Below are 27,810 nucleotides of genomic sequence, written 5' to 3'. Positions count from 1 at the left end.
GCGCAGGATTTGGACCGCGAAAAAAATAAGTTGATTTATGATACGTAAGGCATCTGTTCAACTAGCAAACTCTTTGGTTTAGTTAGACAGTGTTCTGATGTCAGACCTTGCTGTAAATGCTATCCTAAAAGGCGTTTCAAAACGAACATCCTTAGAAGACGCCTTCAGTCAAAAGTCTTTAGGGTAGCAAGGCAACCCAAAATAAAAATTTTTTAGGATAGTTGAACAAAACCTAAAAATCATCAGAAGGTATAAAAAGAAATGTATCCGAATATATATGACTGAAATGACTTTTATTTGTTGATGTACATACAGTAACAGGAAGGCCTGAAATTTGATGTATAAAATTTGTGTATGAAGTTAATGCACGTGTTCGCAGATATACGTTGGAGTAGCAGATGAACGCAGATGCTGCAAGTGTAGAGAGATGTGAAGTGTGTGTTGTGTTAGTAAGGGAGTTTCCTATTGATGAGCAGGCAGAATGAGGAGAGCGCCCCTCCGAGTTTGGAGGCCTCACTACATGCTGTAGGAAGCAGTTTGTAGCCTGGAAACTTCTGGAAGGCCTGCAAAGAGAGAAAGAGAGAGAGAGATACCGTCATGAGCATTAATAATTCTTTTTGACCCAGTCTGCGCTTATTTATATAACTGGCAGATTTCAGTGGAGTCTCTGAAGAGAAATTACTGCACACTTCTGCTACAGTGTGTTTCTCATCACTGGAACAGAAACATTAATAATTTTGGAGGTTTTTCTCTAAAAATGTCCTTGTTTACAGATTCAATTGTCACTCTAAATCATTCACTAAATTAGTTTTTTTTTTCGACCTGGTGGAGGACTGTCACGGCAAACAATTGGTTTTAAAGTTGTTGCGTCATAATTCCGTGCAACTTGCACAGAATAGGAGTTGGTGTGTTATTAGTGCCACCCTGGGGCTGTTTAGGCCTTGCGTCATGAAGTGGTTTTGCTCAGATTTGGATTCTCAGCAGTTTCGCCAAGATATTTTGGCTACGTCAACCGAATGCTACCATCTCGGCACCTAAAAATAGCAATGCTTGGCAATATACACAGCAACCAGCCTAGAGGAAGACCAGCAAAGAAGTGGATGGATTGTGTCAAGGCAGACCGTGTCACCAGAAACCCTGACTCCCTTACCCAAACTACAAGGCTAACTCAAGATAGGAAGATCTGGAAAGCCATCACACGTCCTCGCGATGGTGTGGACGGCTTAGTCAAGTCAAGTTCTCATCACGTACATGAAATGCCAAATTTAACAGGTTTGGATGCCTGAATTATACAATTTAGAAATACACTTGGGGGGAAAAAGTTTGTAACGGACAAAAATAATAAGCGCTGAATCAAATGCAACTTATTGGATTTGGAACACAGCCATTTGTGTAGGGAGCATCTGGGTGAAGATTTATTAGTGGGCGGCACGGTGGTGTAGTGGTTAGCGCTGTTGCCTCACAACAAGAAGGTCCGGGTTCGAGCCCCGTGGCTGGCGAGGGCCTTTCTGTGCGGAGTTTGCATGTTCTCCCCGTGTCCGCGTGGGTTTCCTCCGGGTGCTCCGGTTTCCCCCACAGTCTAAAGACATGCAGGTTAGGTTAACTGGTGACTCTAAATTGACCGTAGGTGTGAATGTGAGTGTGAATGGTTGTCTGTGTCTATGTGTCAGCCCTGTGATGACCTGGCGACTTGTCCAGGGTGTACCCCGCCTTTCGCCCGTAGTCAGCTGGGATAGGCTCCAGCTTGCCTGCGACCCTGTAGAACAGGATAAAGCGGCTACAGATAATGAGATGAATGAGGAAAGTGAGAAAGCAGTTTACATAGTGTTCAACTCATACAGGTCATGTTTTGAAGAAAAGAGAGACTGAACCTGAATGAGGCGAGGAGTTTCGCAGTACAGGTTATACAAAAATAAAAAGCAGTAAAACCTTATTTGACTCCTGAAAAGATCTTAAAATCCACTTCCTCCCCTCTGTTGCTGAATATTTCAGTGTGTGGTATATGAGTGAAGAAGTGAAACTCACAGACACGCTGCTGGGACACTCATCCTGCGTGGGGTGGAGCAGATAATCCACTTCACCTGCACCACGCACGTATACACAGTTAGCAGCAACGTCGTCCGGTACAGACAACACGTCATAGTGATGATCAGTCAACTGCTCCATCACCTACAGAGACACATTAAATCAGCCTGCCAAGATCTTTCTAAATTTTTATTTCTCATAGCACAGCAATTTGCCAACAATTTGTTATTTATATTGTCAGAACACCACCTGCCTTTTATCGCTTTATAACTAGTTAATGCTGTTGAACTTCCCTGAAATCTGTGCCAGTTCCTGAGGTCACTTTGATTACAGCAGTTATCAACAGTCACTCCCTCACCAGCCTCTCTCTTGTCCCACCACATCAATGATTATACATTTAAAACAAAAAACTGTTCATGTGGCATATCTGCCCTACACATCCCTGATGATTAAAGGAGATATGCAGAACCATGGCCTCACTTTCGTTTATAAACGCCTTGAGACCTCAAGAATGACACAGGAATAGTTTTAAGCGCTAACAATAAATCTAATATAGTAATTTTTACAATTAAAATGATTCATTTAGGTAGAGGCCTGAGTGAACGACCTTGATGTCTGTAACGTCACAGCAGGAAGTCTATCGGTCTCATCACCATTTCCGCTATACAGAGCTGACTGCAACTCTGATCCTCCATTTTGAGCTAATTTATCGCCATGCCACGTAGATGTGTTGTTGGCTAGTGCAGCAACACGACAGAAGGTGGATTTACGTTGCATTCATGGCCCAAGAATGTTCAAACTGCAAAGATTTCGACGCGTTTTGCGAGAAGTTCATGGACACATTGGTCTCTCCTCTGCTCTGCACATTTTACTGAAGACTCGTACGAGACCTCTGATCTGTTGAAGAGCGTTGGCTATAAGCCTGTATTAAAAGAGGGTGCAGTACCAACAATTAAAGAAAACTACAAGAAAAGGAAAGTATTTATTTTATTATTATTTTTTAAATGAAAGCAAGTTCAGTTGCCCCAGTTCTCCTGGAGTGTGAGCTGAGGGTTGTTGGTAAAACCTGGGACGGAATGGGACGCGACATATCGCTGGGGCAGTGGCCTCCCCGCAGTTGTTGCTAAAACCAGTGACGTCCTGTCATGTCCCAGGTTTTAGTAATTGCCTGAGCTGAGCAGTAATGGCGGAGTACTCAGTATAGAGAAAATGGAGAATGAGTGGAGCAGCTGTCTGATTTCTTCACTGGATATCGCTGCCATCTCGCCCTTACGTGGAAGAAGCGAATGAATCGAGAACTGAATGAACAACTGAAAGTCAGACTGTTTCAAAACAATCGGCCACAAGATCGGCCTTCAAGAAGCGAGAACACAGACGGGTAAGCTCCGACTCTCATTTAGATATAAAAACACGTTGTTAAAGGCCCGGTCCCACTGGCCGATGGACACAAAACGTATGCAAAAAGGACACCGCGGACGAGCAAAATTTCGGGGGTGGCTCTATCCGTTTTCATCCGCTCCAGAAATGGACAAAATTGGCGAAAATAGAACGGAAAAGAACAGCCGTGGGTAGTATATAGCGGGGATGTTAAACGCATGTTCATAGGAAGCTTAGCGGATGAAAGCGGATGGAAGTGGATGACAGCTCCGAAGGGGTTACCGGTGATAACTGAGAAGCAGACGCATAGCAGAAAGAGCGGATGCATAGCGGATGAAGGGGATGCATCACGTACGCCTAACGGAAACAAAGGGGATGTTGCGCGGATGTATATCGGATGCAGACCGTTCACTGCGCATGCGGGGGGTATGAATTGCGTCTGCTCCGCGGATATAAAGGGATGCAGCACACACGCCGTCAGCATAAAGCGGAAAGACGTGCTGGCGGCTACATCGATACATCTCTACTACTAGATGATTTTCTCCCCCTTTTTATACAAAATATCAATTGTCCGCTAGGTGTCCTTCTACATACTCTAGACATACTCCAGACATCCTAAATATACGAGATACATCCCAGATATAAACGCTTTGTCCGTTTTGAATACTTTATATACGAGATGCATACGCTTACATCCTTTCTATTTCCGTGCTACTAACGATGAATAGACGTTTCATGTACCTTATCTTTCCTCCCTCTTTCCGTTTTCAGCTGCAGCGGATGTGAGTTGCGAGGATGCCCAGAGGATGCAGAGAGAATACAGCAGACGTTTAACGGATGATAACGGACATAGAACGTTTGTTGCTCGTATATGTCGCGGATTTACATCGTACACGGCGGAAAGTTCATCCGTTCTAAAAGTTTTGTGCAGCTCAAAACTTTTTGCGCGGATGAAATCACAGTGGACGGATGCTCGATGGATAGAGCGTATGAAGAACGTATGCAATGAGTACACAACGGATGCATAGCGTTTTCCAACGGATGGCAAAGATTTTTTTTACGTTTTACATCCTCTTTGCATCCGTAAGTGCAGTGGGACCGGGCCTTTACCTGCATTTAGATTAATACATGTCACTTGTATTGTGTGTTTAAGTTACCGGTATAAGATTATTTAATTTGCTTCAGAATATGATTCTCAGTTCATCTGATTATTTAATTAGCCTTTTACGTTTTATCAGTGAAAATGCATGCATGTACATGTGTGTTGCACAAGTTATAAACACTTATCCTGTTTTAATGAGTCTCAACCCACAATCAATGAAGTCAAATCAGTCTTAGTTGAGCAAGTCGGTAACGGGATTTCTTACTTTCACCATAAATTTATATGACTTTTGTCTATAGCTGTAAAAGGCCTCGGCCTTAAAACCGGTTACCGCTGTGACACCACGCACTCAGGGCTGGCTGGCTCAGCGGGGCAGCTCCAATGCCAACTTTGCAGTCGATTTTAACTCTCAAAAAAGTATATTTTTTAATTCCCATTTATGCAGCATACAAGAGTCAAGGATGGAGATACTATCCACTCAGAAATTTATTTAAAAATAAAAGGTTCTGAGTATATCCTTTAACTATTAGGCAAGGTAAAAATGAAGTTCCTGGTCTGAACACAAGATGTCGCTGTAATGTAAACCCGATTTTCCAACTTTCTTCTCTTTAAAACATTAATAATGCACAGAGGAAAATAAATGTTCCCTATTAAGTGCATTATTTAAGGTGCAGTCCCTTTAGGGACAGTACACCACCGCCAGTAATGTTGATTGATGGTGGGGGTCTTCAATCTTATCTACGGTACAAAGGTCCGGTGTGGCTGCAGGCTTTCATTACAGCCAATAAGAGACACACTCGAGAGCTGATTGGAGAATAAGATGAACTGATTAATCAGTGAAACCAGGCATGGCTCCTGCTCAGCTGGAACGAAAGCCTGCAGTCACACCAGTTCCTTGTGTTGAAGATTGAAGACCCTTGCCAGAGACCACCACTGTTGTCGTTGTTGCGGTGGTGTAGTACACGCCCTAAAGGAATACAATTTGTCCACTGAGAATTGTAAATAGTACTTCCTTAACAGTAAATGGGGAACAAATCCCCCCCCCGTCAGTGCAGTAGGGCTCTGCCTCAGAGTTTACACATAACGGGTAAATTCTTATTTTAGATTCTCCTCGTTTTTTCATTGTAAGCTTACAGAAATTGAGACGATGCTGATTTATAATGTTGTTTGAAGATTTGCGGACGTATTCATGAAAACATTTCAAAGGAGGTAGAATTCCATCATGTCTGAGCTACCGTTAATATCATAGCTCCAAAACTAAAGAAACAAACCCCAGACATTAAACATTTCTCATCTGATTGACTGCAAGTGTGGAGATTTGATGTTCTTTGAACAGGACTCAAACAGACTGCTTTTAAAGCTAATGAGGTTCTAACATGGAATGGGGGCGGAGTCAGGGATTAAATTGCACCAGCAGCAGCATTTACTATTACTAATGCTACATATAAAATGTGTGTGTGAGTGGACACCAGGGTCAGGACCTGCTCTAATGGAACCTGATGAGATTGCGGTTAGATACAGCCAGGCTGAGTGCAGTACCATGAAGTGTTCTCATTTCATAACTTCATAAACATGCACACATCATAACGTTCAGAAACAAAAATCCATTAAACTCCAACATTTTTCACTAATATACCCTCCCCGGCCACTTTAACAGGAACTTGTTTTTGATTCTAAGATCCCTGTTCTTGGCTGCAGGAGTGGAACCCAGTGTGTTCTTCTGCTGCTGCATGCTGAGATGCTTTTCTGCTCACCACGGTTGTAAAGAGTGATTATACACGAGTTACTAGATCCTTCCTGGCCAAAAAGCTCGAACCAATATGTCCATTTTCCTCTGACCCTCTGTTATCAACAAGGCATTTGTTTCCACCCACAGAACTGTCCCTCATTCACTTGATGTTTTTTGTTTTTCGCACCATTCTGTGTAAACTCTAGAGACTGTTGTGTGTGAAAACCCCAGGAGATCAGCAGCTTCTGAAATACTCAAACCAGTCCATCTGGCTCAAACCGACACCCATGCCACAGTGAAAGAAAGTCGCACTTTGAGATCACAATTTCTCCGGTTAACTGAAGCTCTTGATTTGTAGCTGCATGATTTGATGCATCATGCTGCTGTCGAGGCTGATTAGAGAACTGCATCAAAACAGCAGGTGGGTGTAGGGGTGTTCCTAATAAAGTAGCCAGCGAGTGTATATCCAACACTGTTAAAATTAGGGTTCCCGAAGCGCTACTTAAACAAGACCCACGCACACTCACCCTCAGGGTCCGCCTCGCTCCCTCACTATTACTGAAGATGATGGTCTCAGGACCCCCCATGGAGCAGATATTCTTCAGACGAGTACCAGCAGGTACAGGCACTGTGGACACGGCAAAGTCCTACACACACACGAAACGTTGTAATAAGGGTTAGTATAGTACAGTTTGAATATGGACAGGTGTCTCTGAAGGTACAGTTGTATAGTGATTGTGTTTTCTATCCCACGTCCGAGCCATTTAATAATTAATCTCCTTTGGTTTATGTTATACAGTGGGGCAAAAAAGTATTTAGTCAGTCACCAATTGTGCAAGTTCTCCCACTTAAAAAGATGAGAGAGGCCTGTAATTTTCATCATAGGTACACTTCAACTATGAGAGACAAAATGAGAAAAAAAAAATCCAGAAAATCACATTGTCTGATTTTTAAAGAATGTATTTGCAAATTATGGTGGAAAATAAGTATTTGGTCAATAACAAAAGTTCATCTCAATACTTTGTTATATACCCTTTGTTGGCAATGACAGAGGTCAAACGTTTTCTGTAAGTCTTCACAAGGTTTTCACACACTGTTGCTGGTATTTTGGCCCATTCCTCCATGCAGATCTCCTCTAGAGCAGTGATGTTTTGGGGCTGTCGCTGGGCAACACGGACTTTCAACTCCCTCCAAAGATTTTCTATGGGATTGAGATCTGAAGACTGGCTAGGCCACTCCAGGACCTTGAAATGCTTCTTACGAAGCCACTCCTTCGTTGCCCGGGCAGTGTGTTTGGGATCATTGTCATGCTGAAAGACCCAGCCACGTTTCATCTTCAATGCCCTTGCTGATGGAAGGAGGTTTTCACTCAAAATCTCACAATACATGGTCCCATTCATTCTTTCCTTTACACGGATCAGTCGTCCTGGTCCCTTTGCAGAAAAACAGCCCCAAAGCATGATGTTTCCACTCCCATGCTTCACAGTAGGTATGGTGTTCTTTGGATACAACTCAGCATTCTTTCTCCTCCAAACACGACAAGTTGAGTTTTTACCAAAAAGTTCTATTTTGGTTTCATCTGACCATATGACATTCTCCCAATCCTCTTCTGGATCATCCAAATGCTCTCTAGCAAACTTCAGACAGGCCTGGACATGTACTGGCTTAAGCAGGGGGACACGTCTGGCACTGCAGGATTTGAGTCCCTGGCGGCGTAGTGTGTTACTGATGGCAGCCTTTGTTACTTTGGTCCCAGCTCTCTGCAGGTCATTCACTAGGTCCCCCCATGTGGTTCTGGGATTTTTGCTCACCGTTCTTGTGATCATTTTGACCCCACGGGGTGAGATCTTGCATGGAGCCCCAGATCGAGGGAGATTATCAGTGGTCTTGTATGTCTTCCATTTTCTAATAATTGCTCCCACAGTTGATTTCTTCACACCAAGCTGCTTACCTATTGCAGATTCAGTCTTCCCAGCCTGGTGCAGGTCTACAATTTTGTTTCTGGTGTCCTTTGACAGCTCTTTGGTCTTGGCCATAGTGGAGTTTGGAGTGTGACTGTTTGAGGTTGTGGACAGGTGTCTTTTATACTGATAACGAGTTCAAACAGGTGCCATTAATACCGGTAACGAGTGGAGGACAGAGGAGCTTCTTAAAGAAGTTGTTACAGGTCTGTGAGAGCCAGAAATCTTGCTTGTTTGTAGGTGACCAAATACTTATTTTACCGAGGAATTTACCAATTAATTAATTAAAAATCCTACAATGTGATTTCCTGGATTCCCCCCCCCCCCCCCCCATTCTGTCTCTCATAGTTGAAGTGTACCTATGATGAAAATTACAGGCCTCTCATCTTTTTAAGTGGGAGAACTTGCACAATTGGTGGCTGACTAAATACGTTTTTGCCCCACTGTAATTGGTCATTTAGGCTGTATGCACTACTCAATACTTACCTGAATGCTTACCCAATACCACCCTGTATTGTGTGTATACTAGTCACTACACCAAGTCAGGTATAGAGACAGGAAGTAGCACCTGGGTACCTGTGATTATGGAGGGAGGCAGTACAATATAAAGCCACTCCCTCTACCTTCATGCAAAATGTTTATTTCGTTACTATGCGTGGAGTTAATTCATTTTTAAGAATTGAACCACTGAAAAATGAAGCTTGTACGATTGAAAATAAAATGTACAGCTGATAGAATGAAACATGGCATGGGGCTCTACTTGAGCTTCCCCACCCCACACACACACAAAGGTGATGATTGTACTGGCTGGTGACCACGTTCTGGACTCGGACAATAAAATGGATTATAAGACAGGATGTGAGCAGCAGCAGCAGCGGAGAGTGAAAGTGGCCTAGAAACGTTTGCGACTACAGCACATCCATGCAAAGTAAAAGAACTTGAAACACACACGGAACGTTACGAGAGCTGCACATCAACCTGAGAATGATGTGAAGTAAAAGGACAAAATCACTTAAAGGTGGTGTAGATTGTGAGCAGTTCAGATGACACTTTGAATAAAACCCTTATTTCTCGTAAAGGAAAATGGAGTCTCCACACAGACAAGAAACTGTTAACTGTTGGCTCTCTGACAAAAGGACCATGGGGTTTGTTGGATTTAGTGCAGTCAGTCAGTCAATGTTGGATGATGTTAAATGCATTAACGACAGAACGAACTGACCCCAAAATAGCCAACTTTTAAAATAAATAAATAAATTAAACAAAAAAAAAAAAACGCATGATGGATGCTGAGAAATGGTTGCTTGAAAAATCCCCAAATTGGTTATAGTGCTGAATTAGCAATGTTCTCTCCATGTAAAGTTCATTCCAAGAGTTCAAGAGCCTCACCAGCCTCCTCAAACAAATCTAGCAGGAAATAATCTGGTGTCCCCTACAGCCAGAAAGCAGAAGCAGAGACAGCTGCTCTGATGGCATGTGCTGCAGCATTAGCAGAAAAATGTTGCCCTGAAATGGAAGAGACCTGAAATTAAACAGAGGAACTGAAATTAAAAAACAAGGAAAAACTACACTCCAAAAACAATTCAGCATTTCCTCAGCCATCGAGCTTATTCTCACAGGACAGTGAAGATGGTTTGTCAAATTATCTGTATTTTGAATCATTTCGACCAATCCATTTCAGTTTTTCTATGCATATTCCATCGCAACAGACCAGAACCAGCCTTGGTCGTCCAGCGAGCTGCTGCGAACACGTTTTGGTCAAAGCTTCCATGTATGACGTGTAGATAAAGAAAAATTTCGAGATGGGTTTCAAAGGGATCACCAACAGTGAATTTGTGGTGGTTCTGCTGCACAGAGAGCTAGCAGGTAGCGCTAATGTGCTTTCAAAACAAAAACGACGGACTGGATTCTGGGACGGGCCCCTTTAAAGAAAACTTTGGTGCTGATATCAGAGTCTCAAATGCCTACATGGACACAGAGTATGCACTTTTCTTAAAAGGTTGCTGCAATGTAATGTGAAATCTGAAATGCAGTGGAGGAATTTGATATCCTATCAAACCTGAATTTAATCCTTTCCTTTCAAAGCTGCCTGCGAATAATATAGAATACGACATTCCAGGGTCATTCCTGGAAAAGCAAGCAGAAATTAATTCAGACCCATTGTTTGGTGATTTAAGAGAGTGTAAAAGATTCCAAAATGTCCAAAACAGGAAATCCTAACCTACAATCAGTAGGCAACTTAAAATACAGTAGAAGCAGTTATGCTGCATGAGCGACACCCGTGGCAACTTGAACATCAAAAACATCTGCATCTACAGGTATGAGAAAGTCCAGTCTCCCTGACTCCTTCACAGCTTCACATCCAGTGTCTGAAAAGTAGCTGGTCCTGACAGCAACTAGCTGGCCCCTGTCCCGACAGATGAATGGTCATTTTCGTTTTTTTTTTTTAATGTAAAAACGTGAATTTTCTAATGTTAATAATATTAATCCACATATGATGCATGTTATTTATTCTGGTCATAATTATGTTCCATTTTTCCTCTGGTGTAGGTGAGCGCATGATGGTGTCCTGGGTATTTTATGTACGCATGTGTGTATGAATGATGGGAGATGCTACCCGGCTTGTAACCTATTCCCAAATTCTAAGAGTGTGGTGGTGCATGTGCTTCATGGTGTTCACGAGTAATATTTAAATGTAGATGTAGCATGCATTACTTTTAAGCCTCGGTCACAACCGGCCGTACGTGCTCCTACGGCTGGTCTACGTGCAAAAAACGCAAGAAATGCACAGAGGGCGCGCGTGAAACGCACGGAGGGCACGCGTGTGACGTGCTGATTTTCGAGCCGTAGACTGGCCGCAGAGGTTCTTTGTCATGTCAAACAAACTCTACGGGCGCTTACGTTTTTTTCAGGTTGCAAGACAAACTTACGGCCAACGTGCGTCTTTCTCCACGAAAAAAAAAAAGCAGCGATTTGGGAACCGCCAAAAATCGCATGGCCAAAAAAATCGTACGTCCAGTTGTGACCTAGGCTTTAGCTAACTGCACAATGCACATTTTCCAAATGCAATACTGGATGCACACTCAGCTCGGAAACTATGGCTACATCCACACGACAACAGCAACGAGATTTTTTTTTAAAAATATCGCGTCCACATGGGCAACGGATCAGTAAAACTTCAGGTACATATGACAACGCAACGCTTGCTGAAAACGATGCAATACACATGCCACACCACTACGTGCGCTGTAAGACGGTCCCATCAGAGACACCAGAACAATAGAAGTAGACGCATGCGCATAAACCCCTTCTTCTGTAGCATTAGCCACAAAGTTTTGATTATTAATCAGTAGCATAAAACGAAAGACGCAGAAAGAGGAATGAATGGGGGTAGATGGAAGCCGGTACGCCAACATTCTGATATCCTCCAGAATTCTTTAATGGTCCGGAATAAATTGAATGCTACACGTTGATGGATTACTTTGTTCTTCTACGCCCTTTTTGAGGAATGTATTGTCGGACTTAAACCAACATCTGAAGAGGTGAGATCGCTCCTTTTTTTTCCCCTATGTTTGCTGGTGGGATTGTTTTTGGAAGGCGCACGGGCGGTGCGCGGTTTGGTACTGCTTCCGCAGTGTTTGGACTAAAGACTCTGCCCTAAGGGCTATTCTCTCTCTCTCTCACTTTGCACCATTACACAAAAAATATTCACAGTGAAAATATTTTGTAAGCGCGTTTCATGAACCAAGTTATAGGATTTGTTGACAACTTGCATCGAGTTCGTTACACTTCTACCCGGCGTGAAGCACTGACAGTCATGTGGTTGTGACGTCATCGTAAACAAATTCGTTCTACTCATCCAGACAACTTCGCAACGGTGCCATTGCCAGATTTTTTCACTCTGGAACCCGTTCTCAAAAGATTTCGTTTTGGGGCACCCAAAACGCCGGTGCCGTGTGGACGCCAGGCCGAAACGATAAACAATTTTATCAGATTCACCTGAATCCGTTGCTGTGTGGACAGGGCCTATATCTGGATATGGGGACTTGGGTGTTGTTTGATCATTAGCATAGGACAGTTTTAGGATTCATTATTATTTGACGTAATATGAAATGGATAATAAACTCTGATCTAGCTGGGCACGGAGGCAAACCCATTCTCTTTCTGCCTCATATTCATGTTTGTTGTTTTTGTCTGTCAGGAGAGCTTGAGCGCTTTTTGGATGATATTTATCTATCCATCTATCCTTCCTTTAACCAGGGTAAAGCACATTGAGACGGAAGTCTCTTTTCCAAGTGAGCCCTGGCCAAGAAAGGGCGTCACCTAGCTAGAACATAAAACATATAATACAAAATACAAAGGAAATAAGGAAGTAAAACAGAATAAGGAAAATATGACAACGACAATCTAAAAGCATTCACAGGGATCATTTAGAGTGTTTGCAACACAAAGTTTAAAATCACAAAGTGGAATGAGGAGGTCAAGTTTTAACTGTTTCTGAAGTGCATTCCAGGATGAAGGGGCATTGAACCGAAAAGCTGTTTTACCGAATTCAGATTTCACAGTTGGTACCCTGAAAAAGATGATGTTGTTGGACCTGAGGTTATATCTCTTGTTAGTTGTCTGTGAAAAAAATAAATAAGATGGTAACAAACCAATAACTACTCTATAAATGAGCCAATGAAGCAGTCTACGTATCGACAGTGAAGGCCAACCAGATAAACTGTATAAACTGCAGTGGTGAGTGGAAAGCCAGCCTTAGTTATAAAGCGTAGCGCGGAATGATAAACACAGTCTTTGCAGCATGCATATAGAGAATGTTTTAGATTATGGTGACAGACAAAAAAAAAAAAAAAGTGGCTGCAACAAGTTATTTTCTGGCTTTTAAAATAAAACAAGCCTTATTTCTAAAACAGAAACCTAGCTTGACTTTTAAGCTGCTTTACCAAAGTTAGCAACATGGGAATTAAAAGAAAGATTTTCATCCAATAGAAAAACCAAATATTCATAGGATGACACCCTTTGTATTTCTTGTCCCTGTAAGGTGGTAACTTGAGGCAAAGCTTGAATGTGGGAATTCGTAAATAACACATTTCAGGTTTTTCTGGAATTTAAAACAAATTTTAATTTAAGTAAATTTTCTTGCAGTGCAAATGAATGCCTCCTGAAGTTTCACCAGTGCCTCCAAAGGAGAAGGGGCAGAGCAATAGATAATGGTGTCATCTGCATACAGGTGCATACTTGATGTGTACAAATGTCATTTACAGTGGTGCTTGAAAGTCTGTGAACCCTTTAGAATTTTCTGCATAAATATGACCTAAAACATCATCAGATTTTCACACAAGTCCTAAAAGTAGATAAAGAGAAACCAGTTAAACAAATGAGACAAAAATATTATACTTGCTCATTTATTTATTGAGGAAAATGATCCAATATTACATATCTGTGAGTGGCTAAAGTATGTGAACCGCTAGGATTAGCATTTAATTTGAAGGTGAAATTAGAGTCAGGTGTTTTCAATCAATGGAATGACAATCAGGTGCGAGTGGGCACCCTGTTTTATTTAAAGAACAGGGATCTATCAAAGTCTGATCTTCACAACACGTGGAAGTGTATCATGGCACAAACAAAGGAGATTTCTGAGGACCTCAGAAAAAGGGTTGTTGATGCTCATCAGGCTGGAAAAGGTTACAAAACCATCTCTAAAGAGTTTGGACTCCACCAATCCACAGTCAGACAGATTGTGTACAAATGGAGGAAATTCAAGACCATTGTTACCCTCCCCAGGAGCGGTTGACCAACAAATATCACTCCAAGAGCAAGCAGTGTAATAGTCGGCGAGGTCACAAAGGACCCCAGGGTAACTTCTAAGCAACTGAAGGCCTCTCTCACATTGGCTAATTTTAATGTTCATGAGTCCACTATCAGGAGAACACTGAACAACTACGGTGTGCATGGCAGGGTTGGAGCCACTGCTCTCCAAAAAGAACATTGCTGCTCCTCTGCAGTTTGCTAAACATCATGTGGACAAGCCAGAAGGCTATTGGAAAAAAAAGTTTTGTGGACGGATGAGACCAAAATAGAACTTTTTGGTTTAAATGAGAAGCGTTATGTTTGGAGAAAGGAAAACACTGCATTCCAGCATAAGAACCTTATCCCATCTGTGAAACATGGTGGTGGTAGTATCATGGTTTGGGCCTGTTTTGCTGCATCTGGGCCAGGACGGCTTGCCATCATTGATGGAACAATGAATTCTGAATTATACCAGCGAATTCTAAAGGAAAATGTCAGGACATCTATCCATGAACAGAATCTCAAGAGAAGGTGGGTCATGCAGCAAGACAACGACCCTAAGCACACAAGCCGTTCTACCAAAGAATGGTTAATGAAGAATAATGTTTTGGAATGGCCAAGTCAAAGTTCTGACCTTAATCCAATCAAAATGTTGTGGAAGGACCTGAAGGAAGCAGTTCATGTGAGGAAACCCACCAACATCCCAGAGTTGAAGCTGTTCTGTACGGAGGAACGGGCTAAAATTCCTCCAAGCTGGTGTGCAGGACTGATCAACAGTTACCGGAAACGTTTAGTTGCAGTTATTGCTGCACAAGGGGCTCACATCAGATACTGAAAGCAAAGGTTCACATACTTTTGCCACTCACAGATATGTAATATTGGATCATTTTCCTGAATAAATAAATGACCAAGTATCATATTTTTATCTCATTTGTTTAACTGGGTTCTCTTTATCTACTTTTAGGACTTGTGTGAAAATCTGATGATGGTTTAGGTCATATTTATGCAGAAATAGAGAAAATTCTAAAGGAGTCACAAACTTTCAAGCACCACTGTATGTAAACGGTAAACAGCAGTAGCCCTAGAATGGAGCCTTGTGGAACTCCAATCTTAATAGCAACCTTCTCTGATCCAATACCGTCGCATAGAACACACTGAAATATGTTTGTAAGATAGTTTTTAAACCACCTCAAAGCTTTTGCAGACACACCAATTTTACCCAAACATCGTAACAAAATGTCATGGTCTACTGTAGCAAAAGCCTTAGAAAGATCAACAAACAGCGCTGCACATGAGCTTTTACAATCAATCAATCAATCAATCAATAGGACTGACAATATCGTCAATCACTTTGATGGCTGCTGTGATGACTGCTGTGCCTCATCCTGAAGCCTGCTAAGAATATTGTTGTAAGTGAAAAACTTTCAACTGATCACTGACTAGAGACTCGAAGATTTTAGCCAACACCGGAAGTTTAGAAATAGGGCAATAATTATTCAATACAGTTGGATCCCCAGCTTTTAAAAGGGGTGCCACATGTGCCGTTTTCCAAGAGTCAGGAATAATAGTTTGCTCCAAGGACAAATTAAAAATATAAGTTAATGGCTCAGCAATAACATCAGCAGCAATAACTTTCTGCAGTTTATATTTTTTTCGAGGCTGACAGAACCATTTCCCTTTTGAATGGCACAAAAGGCATATCCCCCGCTGGCAACTCTGCCATAACTCTGGTAAAATGTGACTAAATTTAATGAAATTGCATGAAAATCCTCAAAAAATTGTGAGGGAAGTTGATTTCAGAAAGCAAGCACACTTTGATGAAATTGCCAAAGTACAAGTTTGTTAATAATCAAGGGCATAACTCTGGGAAAATTTGCCCTAATTAAATGAAATTTCAACATGCATATAACAGTCATATAACAAAGCCTTTTGCCAAGTTTGGTGAAATTCCTCCACAAATTGTGAAAGAAGTTGATTTCAGAAGAACGTACACCCTCATGAAATTGTCAAAGTACAAGTTATTTAACCAAGGGTCAAAACTCTGGGAAAGTTTTCACAAACAAAATTAAATTGCAATCTGCATATTACCATCATATAACAAGGCCTTTTGCCAAGCTTTGAGAAATTCATACAAAAATTGTGAGAGGAGTTGATGTCAGAAGGCGAGCACACCTTCATGAAATTGTGAAAGTACAAGGTTGTTAATCAAGGGCCACAACTCTGGTAAAATGTGACCGAATTAAACGAAATTACAATATGTGCATTACCGACATATAACAATGCCTAGTCAAATTTCATGAAATTCCTCCAAAAATCGTGAGAGGAGTTGATTTCAGAAGGGGAGTACCCTTCCTGGGACGGATGGACATTGCCACAACATAATCCCCCTTCAGGCCTTTCGGCCAGCCGGGGATAATAAAGTGTCAGCTGTTCCATTACCTGAGACATGTATATCTGCCAATGTTTGATTAAGCACTGATTTGAAAAGGAGCCCAGCAGAAGCAAAATGCTGATTAAAGGAGTCTGCCATCTCTTTATCAGTAATTTGTAGAGTCAGCTCTAATCTGCTTTGGTGGAATCAAAGGTGAGGAATCAGATTTCAGAGACTTGGTGGTTTTCCAAAATTTAGCCGGATTTTGTAAATTTCTGGATGTGTCATCTAAATAAAATTGTGATTTAGCTTTGCGAACCTGCATAGTGCATTCATTTCTCAAACACCGTAAAATAGACCAATCAGTTTCTAAACCAGATTTCCTTGCTTTTGCCCAGGACAGGTTCCTTTCATTCATCAAGGAGGATAAACGTGTCAGAAAACCAGGGGTTATCCCTCCCCCTAACCTTGAACTCTCTTAGGGGGGCAGGTCTATTTAAAGGAGAACTGAAAGCAAATTTATCAACAAAATTATATTTATTGGGCGGCACGGTGGTGTAGTGGTTAGCACTGTCGCCTCACAGCAAGAAGGTCCGGGTTCGAGCCCCGTGGCCGGCGAGGGCCTTTCTGTGCGGAGTTTGCATATTCTCCCCGTGTCCGCGTGGGTTTCCTCCGGGTGCTCCGGTTTCCCCCACAGTCCAAAGACATGCAGGTTAGGTTAACTGGTGACTCTAAATTGACCGTAGGTGTGAATGTGAATGATTGTCTGTGTCTATGTGTCAGCCCTGTGATGACCTGGCGACTTGTCCAGGGTGTACCCCGCCTTTCGCCCGTAGTCAGCTGGGATAGGCTCCAGCTTGCCTGCGACCCTGTAGAACAGGATAAAGCGGCTAGAGATAATGAGATGAGACTTATCGGCCTATTCTACAGGGTCGCAGGCAAGCTGGAGCCTATCCCAGCTGACTACGGGCGAAAGGCGGGGTACACCCTGGACAAGTCGCCAGGTCATCACAGGGTTGACACAGACACAGACAAACCATTCACACTCACATTCACACCTACCGATTGATCAGATTATTTCCCGGTCCGTACTCGTTTTATTTGATTACGGACCGAGTGTCTGGCACTAAAATCGTTCGCTGTTCATACGTGTTCTGTGGAGGTGAGGATTCCCTTGCGAGGTGCTAACAAATCTCAACATGATGAGAGTTTGTAAAGTCAAATGGATTAGACTTTGCATACCAAACAAAAGGACAACCGAGTAAGAATTGGGGGAAACCATGGTCTGCCAAATCTGTGAACAAAAAGCATCCTTCTCTGCTGTATTTAGATAAGAAAGATAAAGAAAAGTAATACTGGAGCAATACCTACCATCAAGCCAGAAAACAAAGTTCTCGATCTAGAGATGTCAGTGGTAAAGGATGATACATCTGTCAGCAGTGCACTAGTCTCTCTTGGGTCTTGCTCAAACAGTACATTAGCCATCGAAACATTGCAAGTTAAGATACCAAAGGGTAACCAGTTCATCACAACCTTTCCCTTTCTAGAGCCTGGCAGCTCAACCTTGTGCATGGAAATTATTATGAGAAAGCTGAATTCAAAGGGCAGAAGGACAACCATACTACTGAGAACCATGTCCCATAAAAACAGCCGTTTCTACATTTGAAGTATTGGACCTGGAAATGGGTGAATGAAGTTAATTCATTCATTTCACTGTCTGTGTATATACTGTTAGAGTGCCTCTGTATCCAGAGAGACTATATCTGCACAATATGATTTAAAAAACCTTGAAGATGCCCATGTCCCAGAGACTGATGAAGAACTTCTGACTGAGGTTAATATTCCAAAGCCTAAGGAGCCTTAGCAGATCATCAACAAGGAGCGTGATGGCCTTTATGCAGTGAGGAAATGTCTTGTATGGATGGTCAATGGTCCACGTCATAGTGACACTTCAAATAAAAACATTGTCCAACCATAACTGCAAATCAAATATCAGTACTAAACTTTGAGGATCTACTTATTGAGTAGTACAACCATGATTTCAGTGAAAAGGACAACCTCACAAGAGAAGATGGCAAATTATAGTTCTATAAAGACACCATTCATGTCGTGTTCTACTTTCTCATCCCACCAAAATACTTCAGTCCACAGTGAACTGCTTCAAGGCCCAGTTTGACCAACATACATTGATGTCTTGCTGAAGTTCTGGAAAGAGAACATTGTTGTAATGGCAGACAAAGAGCCATGTCTGCTATGTTCGATCAAGTCAGAGTTAAAAGTTGAAAACATGAATCATCTCCGATCTCTGTGGAGGCCAGATGGAAACATCAATAAAGAACTGGAAAAATACAGAATTATATCCGTTTAGAGCTGCATCATCTCCAAGTTGTGCTAAAGTAGCACTGAAGAGGACAGCACATGATAAGTTTGCCAAACTGAATCTCTGTCTAAAGCCAGTAGCCATCGAACAGCAAACTATATCCATGATTAAGGAGCTCAGAAATGCAGGTATGGCATCAGTTCCAGAAGAAAACCAAGCTGGTGTAGTAAAGGATCTGGATCTGGACAGGAACAGATACTGGATGATGAACGACTAAAAACTCATGTGCAAAGTGGAAATATTCATGAATTATTGATGGCTTATTGATGGAATTATCATGTCCAATGATACTCGAGATTTAGAAACACTTACACCAAACCATCTACTCGTGATGAAAGGTAAACCAGTTGTATGTTCTCATTTGTTCCATAAAAAGAATTCATACTTGAGCAAAAGATGAAAATAAGATCAGTATATTACTGATCTTTTTGGAAACATGAGACAAAGGAATTCCTTCTGTTCATGCAGAAGAGGTGTAGAAACTTTGCTCCTAATGGCTTGGTGGTCATTGTGGAGGAGACAGAACACAGGAACACTTGGCTACTAGGGTGCGTAATCAAGACTTCTCCAGATCCACAAGGTCTGCCACGAAGTGAAAACTAAAACAAGCATCAATAGATGAACTGTAATACCTATTGTTACTTGCTTTAAAAGGACTATATAAATTATGTAACTGAACTGCAATTGACTAATATACAAATTATTTCACACATTGAGTTTGTGTGTGTAAATTTTTACAAGATATAGCCTCATCTATTTGTAAAGCAGTACAATTTTCAACTGTTTTTGCTCCTGTGGTGTAAGATGTCTTTTTGTTAATATGCACTGGATTAATGTTTCTTTTTCAGGATCAAATCACTGAACACCAAAGCTTGTAAATTGGAAAATAAACGTGCAAATGATAGTACAACGTGCAATATGACGCTTCTGTACCCTGAAGGTCCTGGGGGGGGGTCTGTAGTTTGAGCACAGCGATGCTTCTGTACCCTGAAGGTCCTGGCGAGTATATAGTTTGAGCAAAGTGATGCTTCTATACCCTCAAAGTCCTAGCAAGTATAGCATTGCTTTCATACCCGGAAGGTGTTGGCAAGGATCTCAGCTCCACGCTGGTTAGTGTGTTTGGACAGGCCGACAAAGAACTCTCTCCCGGTGAAAAGCACATCACTTCCCTCCAGTATGGCTCCATCATCCTCCATCTCCACCATGGTCAGGTTCAGCTCAGCAAGGACACGCCTCACTGCCTCTGTCTGAACACACACCCACCCTCAGATCAATCATAGTCAATTTATTGTGAATAACTTAAAACCCACCGATATCAATTGGCTACCATGCTAGGATTGTTTCCATGGTTACATCTCTGAGGTCATTCCTGTTGATTTTACTTTAAACATTTCTAAACTATAGAGCAAGTGTGCCGTGGGTCTTTTTATATTATATTACACACACATACACACAGTGGGGCAAAAAAGTATTTAGTCAGCCACCAATTGTGCAAGTTCTCCCGCTTAAAAAGATGAGAGAGGCCTGTAATTTTCATCATAGGTACACTTCAACTATGAGATACAGAATGGGGGGAAAGAATCCAGGAAGTCACATTGTAGGATTTTTAATGAATTGGTAAATTCCTCTGTAAAATAAGTATTTGGTCACCTACAAACAAGCAAGATTTCTGGCTCTCACAGACCTGTAACAACTTCTTTAAGAGGCTCCTCTGTCCTCCACTCGTTACCTGTATTAATGGCACCTGTTTGAACTCGTTATCAGTATAAAAGACACCTGTCCACAACCTCAAACAGTCACACTCCAAACTCCACTATGGCCAAGACCAAAGAGCTGTCAAAGGACACCAGAAACAAAATTGTAGACCTGCACCAGGCTGGGAAGACTGAATCTGCAATAGGTAAGCAGCTTGGTGTGAAGAAATCAACTGTGGGAGCAATTATTAGAAAATGGAAGACATACAAGACCACTGATAATCTCCCTCGATCTGGGGCTCCACGCAAGATCTCACCCCGTGGGGTCAAAATCACAAGAACCGTGAGCAAAAATCCCAGAACCACACAGGGGGACCTAGTGAATGACCTGCAGAGAGCTGGGACCAAAGTAACAAAGGCTACCATCAGTAACACACTACGCTGCCAGGGACTCAAATCCTGCAGTGCCAGACGTGTCCCCCTCCTTAAGCCAGTACATGTCCAGGCCCGTCTGAAGTTTGCTAGAGAGCATTTGGATGATCCAGAAGAGGATTGGGAGAATGTCATATGGTCAGATGAAACCAAAATAGAACTTTTTGGTAAAAACTCAACTTGTCGTGTTTGGAGGAGAAAGAATGCTGAGTTGCATCCAAAGAACACCATACCTACTGTGAAGCATGGGGGTGGAAACATCATGCTTTGGGGCTGTTTTTCTGCAAAGGGACCAGGACGACTGATCCGTGTAAAGGAAAGAATGAATGGGGCCATGTATCGTGAGATTTTGAGTGAAAACCTCTTTCCATCAGCAAGGGCATTGAAGATGAAACATGGCTGGGTCTTTCAGCATGACAATGATCCCAAACACACCACCCGGGCAATGAAGGAGTGGCTTCGTAAGAAGCATTTCAAGGTCCTGGAGTGGCCTAGCCAGTCTCCAGATCTCAACCCCATAGAAAATCTTTGGAGGGAGTTGAAAGTCCGTGTTGCCCAGCGACAGCCCCAAAACATCACTGCTCTAGAGGAGATCTGCATGGAGGAATGGGCCAAAATACCAGCAACAGTGTGTGAAAACCTTGTGAAGACTTACAGAAAACGTTTGACCTCTGTCATTGCCAACAAAGGTTATATAACAAAGTATTGAGATGAACTTTTGTTATTGACCAAATACTTATTTTCCACCATAATTTGCAAATAAATTCTTTAAAAATCAGACAAAATGAGAAAAAAAATCCAGAAAATCACATTGTCTCTCATAGTTGAGGTATACCTATGATGAAAATTACAGGCCTCTCATCTTTTTAAGTGGGAGAACTTGCACAATTGGTGACTGACGAAATACTTTTTTGCCCCACTGTGTGTGTGTGTGTGTGTAATTAAAAAAAAAAAAAAATATATATATATATATATATATATATATATATATATATATGTGTGTGTGTTTGTATATGTTTAGTAAAGACAGTAGCAAAACCAAAAATGTAGTTTTATTTTGAACCATTATTTTTGTTGCTGTTTTTCCAAAATGGTTACACAGGAATGCAACCTTGCAAACTAAAGCTCACCTAGTCAGTGAAACCTCGATGACTTAATTAAAAACACACAAGAATAGTGAAATAACACCCTCCGCGATGTGAACACAAGAATAATTGTAACCTGAAATTTTATATTTGATTGTGACTGTGGTTACATTCCAAAATAGTTACACTAATGAATATTATGTTCTTTAGAAAGGGTCCAATATATAAAAAAAACCCCACAATTAAACAATGGGTATTAAGTAATGTATTGGTCACGTGTGTGTGTTTGAGACCTCCTGGCGTCTCTCTGGGTTGAGCGGCTGTGTGAGGAGTGCCATGTCCCCCTGTATGATGGCCATGTCCTCGACCCTCCAGCTCTCAGGAAGGTGTGCGTTAGAGTGTGTATCTGCAGAGATCTCCAGCACCTGCAGTCCCACCTTCTGCCTCAGTGTTCCCACCAACACACCGTACTGACGCTGCAACTTTGCCACCTCCACTTCCACCCCGCCCACACCAGGGGACTGAGGGATACCACACACCACAGCATGGGTGAACCGCCCATACGGACACACACTTGCCATAGCCCTCTGTGTGTGTGCACGCGTCAGATGTGGTTACAGGGTGTGCACATGCACACTTTCTCTCAACTGGCACCTGTGGGTTCTAATGGATCCCTGTGAGGAGAATCATTCACTCATCTACATCAGCATCACCCACACCTGAGAAAGAGACAGACAGACAGACAGACAGACAGGTTACTGTGACAATATTTACTTCTATCCATCCCATCACACCACACTCTCCCAACCCCCCACACACATTATACATGACTGCTGTCATTACTGCAGATGGCATAACATCAGTAAATTAATTATTAATCAGCATGTTGGTCAATGCATACAAATTTGATCAACTACCAGTTGGTTTGGAAATCCATGTGTGTAGCCAACAAGCTCACGTAAACTGACAGGTTCCGCAAACCAACAACATTCCCAAAACTGACAAGTTCCCCAAACCAACAATGTTGCTAAAAACAACTGGTGTTCTTAAATCAATAAATATAACTTCCCAAACCCAACAAGTCAAGTCAAGTTTATTTGTATAGCGCTTTTAACAATAAACATTGTCGCAAAGCAGCTTTACAGAATTTGAACAACTTAAAACATGAGCTAGTTTTATCCCTAATCTATCCCCAATGAGCAAGCCTGTGGCGATGGTGGCAAGGAAAAACTCCCTCAGACGACATGAGGAAGAAACCTCAAGAGGAACCAGACTCAAAAGGGAACCCATCCTCATTTGGGCAACAACAGACAGCCTGACTATAATATTAACAGTTTTAACATGAGGACAGTTTCGTTGATGTTATAACTCTTCATTGATGGAAACTTGAGTGCAAAACTGTTCATGACAACTGCAGTCCTCAGCCATAAAAGCATTACTGTAAGAGTCAAGAGCATCCTCCAGGTATAACCCTCAACTATCCTCATGGGGCCGTCCTTCACAGGAGTGATGCGATAAAACTCCGACCAGACACAGGGCACCATGATGGATCAAGCAGGTCCGAGGGGCAGAAGAGGCCAGCATCTCAATCCCAGGACCAACATGTAAAACAATGGCATGTTAATATGGTAAAAAATATATCATGACTGCTCTGGCTGGATGCTTGATTGGGTGATGGAAGCACACTCCTCAGCAATGATGAGATGCAGATGGGACCCTTAGGGCTGGCCAAGACAATTCAGTTACATTTCACCGGGTCTGGGACATGTGACAGAAGTCTGACGGCCGATTCCCTGCAGGCTACGATAGCCAGTCGAGGTCTCCACCCTCCACCACCAAACCCAACAAGGTTCTCAGAACTGATGGGACCCCCCCACCAAACCCAACATGGTTCCCAGAATTGACAGGACCCCACTACCACCAAACCCAACAAGGTTCCCAGAACCGACAGGACTCCCAAAACCCAAGAAGGTTCCCAGAACTGACAGGACCACCAAACCCAACAAGGTTCCTGAAAAACAACTAACATTCCCAAAACAACTGTTCTCTAAACTAGAACCTCCAGCTTTGAAATCAAATGGTATATGGCAAAGCAAATATGTACCCCAAACTAATGGGTTTCTTGAACCAGGAAGTTTCTGGAACCAACTAGCTCGCCCAATCTAATGGGGTTCTCAGAAACCTCAGAAGTCTCAAACTATGTTCTCAGAACCAGTGGTGTTTAAACAAAAATGTAGTTCCTCAAACCAACAGGGTTCACTGCAGGCTAAAAAGTGTTGAAAATATCACGGAGATGTACAAGTTCTAAGCATGGTGGATGCTCTGCTCTCTTAGCTGCCCAGGTTCCAGCTTGTAAAGTAGAGGAGCCTCACTTCACTCTCTCTACAGACACATGAACTTCACATTCTACAGGTGATGACGTGATTCTTCTTGTAAAAGAGCAGGAAAGTCCATCAATTACTTTTTATATAACGGAGGCATTAAAGTGATGTCATTGTGATTTTTAAAAAATGATGTTATAGCAGATTTTTTTTTTATTCTGTACTACTTTTTATGCTTTGGCAATGTTGCATTATACACACCCAGAAACACACACACACACACACACACTTCTATCTTCATGATCACAACTAAATCTCTCGCCCCAAACCCTCATTCTAACCTGAAAACTAAAACCAAGTTTAAACCCTCAAACAGCCCTTTGCCATGTTGGGCGGCACGGTGGTGTAGTGGTTAGCGCTGTCGCCTCACAGCAAGAAGGTTCTGGGTTTGAACCCAGCAGCCGGCGAGGGCCTTTCTGTGTGGAGTTTGCATGTTCTCCCCATGTCTGCGTGGGTTTCCTCCGGGTGCTCCGGTTTCCCCCACAGTCCAAAGACATGCGGTTAGGTTAATATGGGACGGTCTTGGGCTGGGGTGCCCTTGAGCGAGGCACCTGACTCCCGACTGCTCCCCGGGTGCTGTTGGCATGGCTGCCCACTGCTCTGGGTATGTGTGTGTTCACTGCTTCAGATGGGTTAAATGCAGAAAGGAAATTTCACAAATGTGTGAAGAATAAAAGTTGTGCTTTCTTTCTTTCTTCTTTAAGAAGTGGGGACCAGCCCAAATGTCCTCACTTCCCAAAAATGTCCTAACTCTGTTGGCGGGAAAAAAAAAAAAAGTATTCTAGTCCTCAATACATAGCAAGTACACACACACACACACAGCTGATCCAGCAGGATGAAGTTGTTTAGTGATGCAGGAATGAGAGCTGACCGGATGATCTCCCTCTGCCCCATGAAAGCTGAGAGAGAGAGAGAGAGGGGTGAGATGATACATGTGTCTCTTTATCACACAACATGGTTAGAGTTGAGGACGAAATGTACCTTAGAGAGTGAGATTGTTTCCAGGCTTCACTATTTCACAAACAAAACTCTCTCTCTCTCCCTCTCTCTCTCACACACACACACACACACTTTTGTCCAGAGGCTCTACAACAGCCTTGAAGATGCAAAATATGAACTTTACCCACTGTAGGCATGCAGTTTGAACAGTTAAGCTCCCATTACTTGTTCTCTACAGTATCCTTGCAATGCAAAAATAAAGAAGGAAATTTTAGAGACCAAACACTGACCAACTACATCTGGAGCAAAGGGGAAAATACGGGTAATGTGTAACCTGAACCAGAAGGGCTTATTTTTTTCTGCAAAGTTGCACAAGATAAAGACATGCAAAAGCAAGGATTTACTTACAAAGCTACAAAACATTTCCCCAAACCTCACAAAATCCACTTTCAACCCAAATATTTTTACCTTCATCCAAATAACACACACACACACACGTGTTACATTGTAACAGACAAAACACTCAGCCATGCCACACTTTCTGATCCCAACAGAGCTGCAAGAGAACTTTGTAAACAAAAATATAAATATCCCACATCTGAGCTTACCTTACAAACAAATAAAGCCTCGGTTTGAATCATTCATATCCACTTCTCTTCTCTTCTCTCCTCTCCTCTCCTCTCCTCCCACACCCACACAGCCCCGTTATCCCTGTTCTCTTTCTCTCTCCTCCCTCTTGTCTTTCTCTCTCTCTCTTCCTCCCCCTCACCATTCCTCCTGCTCGCTCATATCCAACTCCCTTTCGACTCAATGAATCGGTTCCTTCGGGTTAGCGGATCTTTGGGATTCGATTCGTTTAAAAATCATTGCCTTGTTCCAAATTGTCGTAAGTCAGTTTAATTAAACCAAAAAACACCCCAAACACGTGAGTAAGTAAGTAAGTATTTATCCAGATGTGTACACACATAGTTCTTATATTTAAACATATATATATATATATATATATATATATATATATATATATATATATATATATATATATATGTGTGTGTGTGTGTATATAACTATGTAAATAATGTCCACCAGCTGTTTTGCCACTGCAGCAGTGAGAGGAGTGGGAGTGTCAGTAAAACAATAACATACTGATATGTTCAATAATAAATCTTATGAAAGATTAATAAGTCTTTCCCAGCCCTCGTTTTTTTCTTTAGAAAGCGTGTGGGACACGCCCCGTTACGCCCCCATCTCCTCCCATCCAGTGGAATGATCCGTTTCCATGGAAACGTGCGATAACGCGATTTAGCCATAAGCTAGTCTGTGAGCTAGCTACTGTTTCGGTGTTTATGATTACAGTAATATGAGTTTAGGTCCATATTATGAGGAGGCAAAATAATTTTTATCTGCTATCAAACAAAAATATAAATGACTTTAATTGATTAAAGCAATACAGAAACAGCTTTTTGCTGTGTCAGGATGAAAGGAAAACAAAGGGTCACTTTTGCTTGTGAATCGGTTCCTCGAGGGATGATTCATCAATGCTCACTTTCTGTAAATGGAGATGAATCGATTCTTTAGAGTGAATCTATTGAACCAACTTTTTGCAAATGGAAATGAATCGATTCTTTAGAATAAATCTATTGAACCAAATTTCTGCAAATGGAGATGAATCGATTCTTTAGAATGAAGCTATTGAACCAACTTTCTGCAAAGGAGATGAATCGATTCTTTAGAGTGAATCTATTGAACCAACTTTCTGCAAAGGAGATGAATCGATTCTTTAGAGTGAATCTATTGAACCAAATTTCTGCAAAGGAGATGAATCGATTCTTTAAGGGTGAATTTATTGAACCCATCTATTGAACCAACTTTCTGCAAAAGAGATGAATCGATTCTTTAGAGTGAATCTAATGAACCAACTTTTTGCAAATGGAAATGAATCGATTCTTTAGAATGAATCTATTGAACCAACTTTCTGCAAAGGAGATTAATCGATTCTTTAGAGTGAATCTATTGAACCAACTTTCTGCAAATGGAGATGAATAGATTATTTAGAGAGAATTTATTGAACCCATCTATTGAACCAACTTTCTGTATATCTAGATGAATCGATTTTTTTAGAGTGAATCGAACCAATTTTCTGCAAAGGAGATGAATCGATTCTTTAGAGTGAATCTATTGAACCAACTTTTTGCAAATGGAAATGAATCGATTCTTTAGAGTGAATCTACTGAACCAACTTTCTGCAAATGGAGATGAATCGATTATTTAGAGTGAATTTATTGAATCCATCTATTGAACCAACTTTCTGTAAATCTAGATGAATCGATTTTTTTTAGTGTGAATCGAACCAATTTTCTGCAAAGGAGATGAATCGATTCTTTAGAGTGAATCTATTGAACCAATCTATTGAACCAACTTTCTGTAAATCGAGATGAATCGATTCTTTAGAGTGAATCTATTGAACCAATCTATTGAACCAACTTTCTGTAAATCTAGATGAATCGATTTTTTTAGTGTGAATCGAACCAATTTTCTGCAAAGGAG

At 41.8% G+C, this 27,810-nt stretch overlaps 1 protein-coding gene across 1 annotated transcript; it reads right to left on the bottom strand.

Annotated features, from left to right (window-relative positions):
* Positions 1-274: 274 nt before the first annotated feature.
* ddah2 (DDAH family member 2, ADMA-independent) lies at positions 275-26,022 on the bottom strand. Its single transcript, XM_060915392.1, has 6 exons — positions 25,875-26,022; positions 22,240-22,665; positions 19,809-19,982; positions 6,761-6,880; positions 2,026-2,169; positions 275-563 (listed from the first exon to the last, which is right to left on the bottom strand). Exons 2-6 carry the CDS (start codon positions 22,525-22,527, stop codon positions 447-449), a joined length of 843 nt encoding a protein of 280 aa, XP_060771375.1. The 5' UTR covers positions 22,528-22,665; positions 25,875-26,022; the 3' UTR covers positions 275-446.
* Between the last annotated feature and the right edge of the window lie 1,788 nt (positions 26,023-27,810).

This window comes from Neoarius graeffei, chromosome 2 (assembly GCF_027579695.1).
Source record: "Neoarius graeffei isolate fNeoGra1 chromosome 2, fNeoGra1.pri, whole genome shotgun sequence".
NCBI classification, from domain to species: domain Eukaryota; kingdom Metazoa; phylum Chordata; class Actinopteri; order Siluriformes; family Ariidae; genus Neoarius; species Neoarius graeffei.
This window is presented reverse-complemented; position numbering and strand designations above follow the sequence as displayed.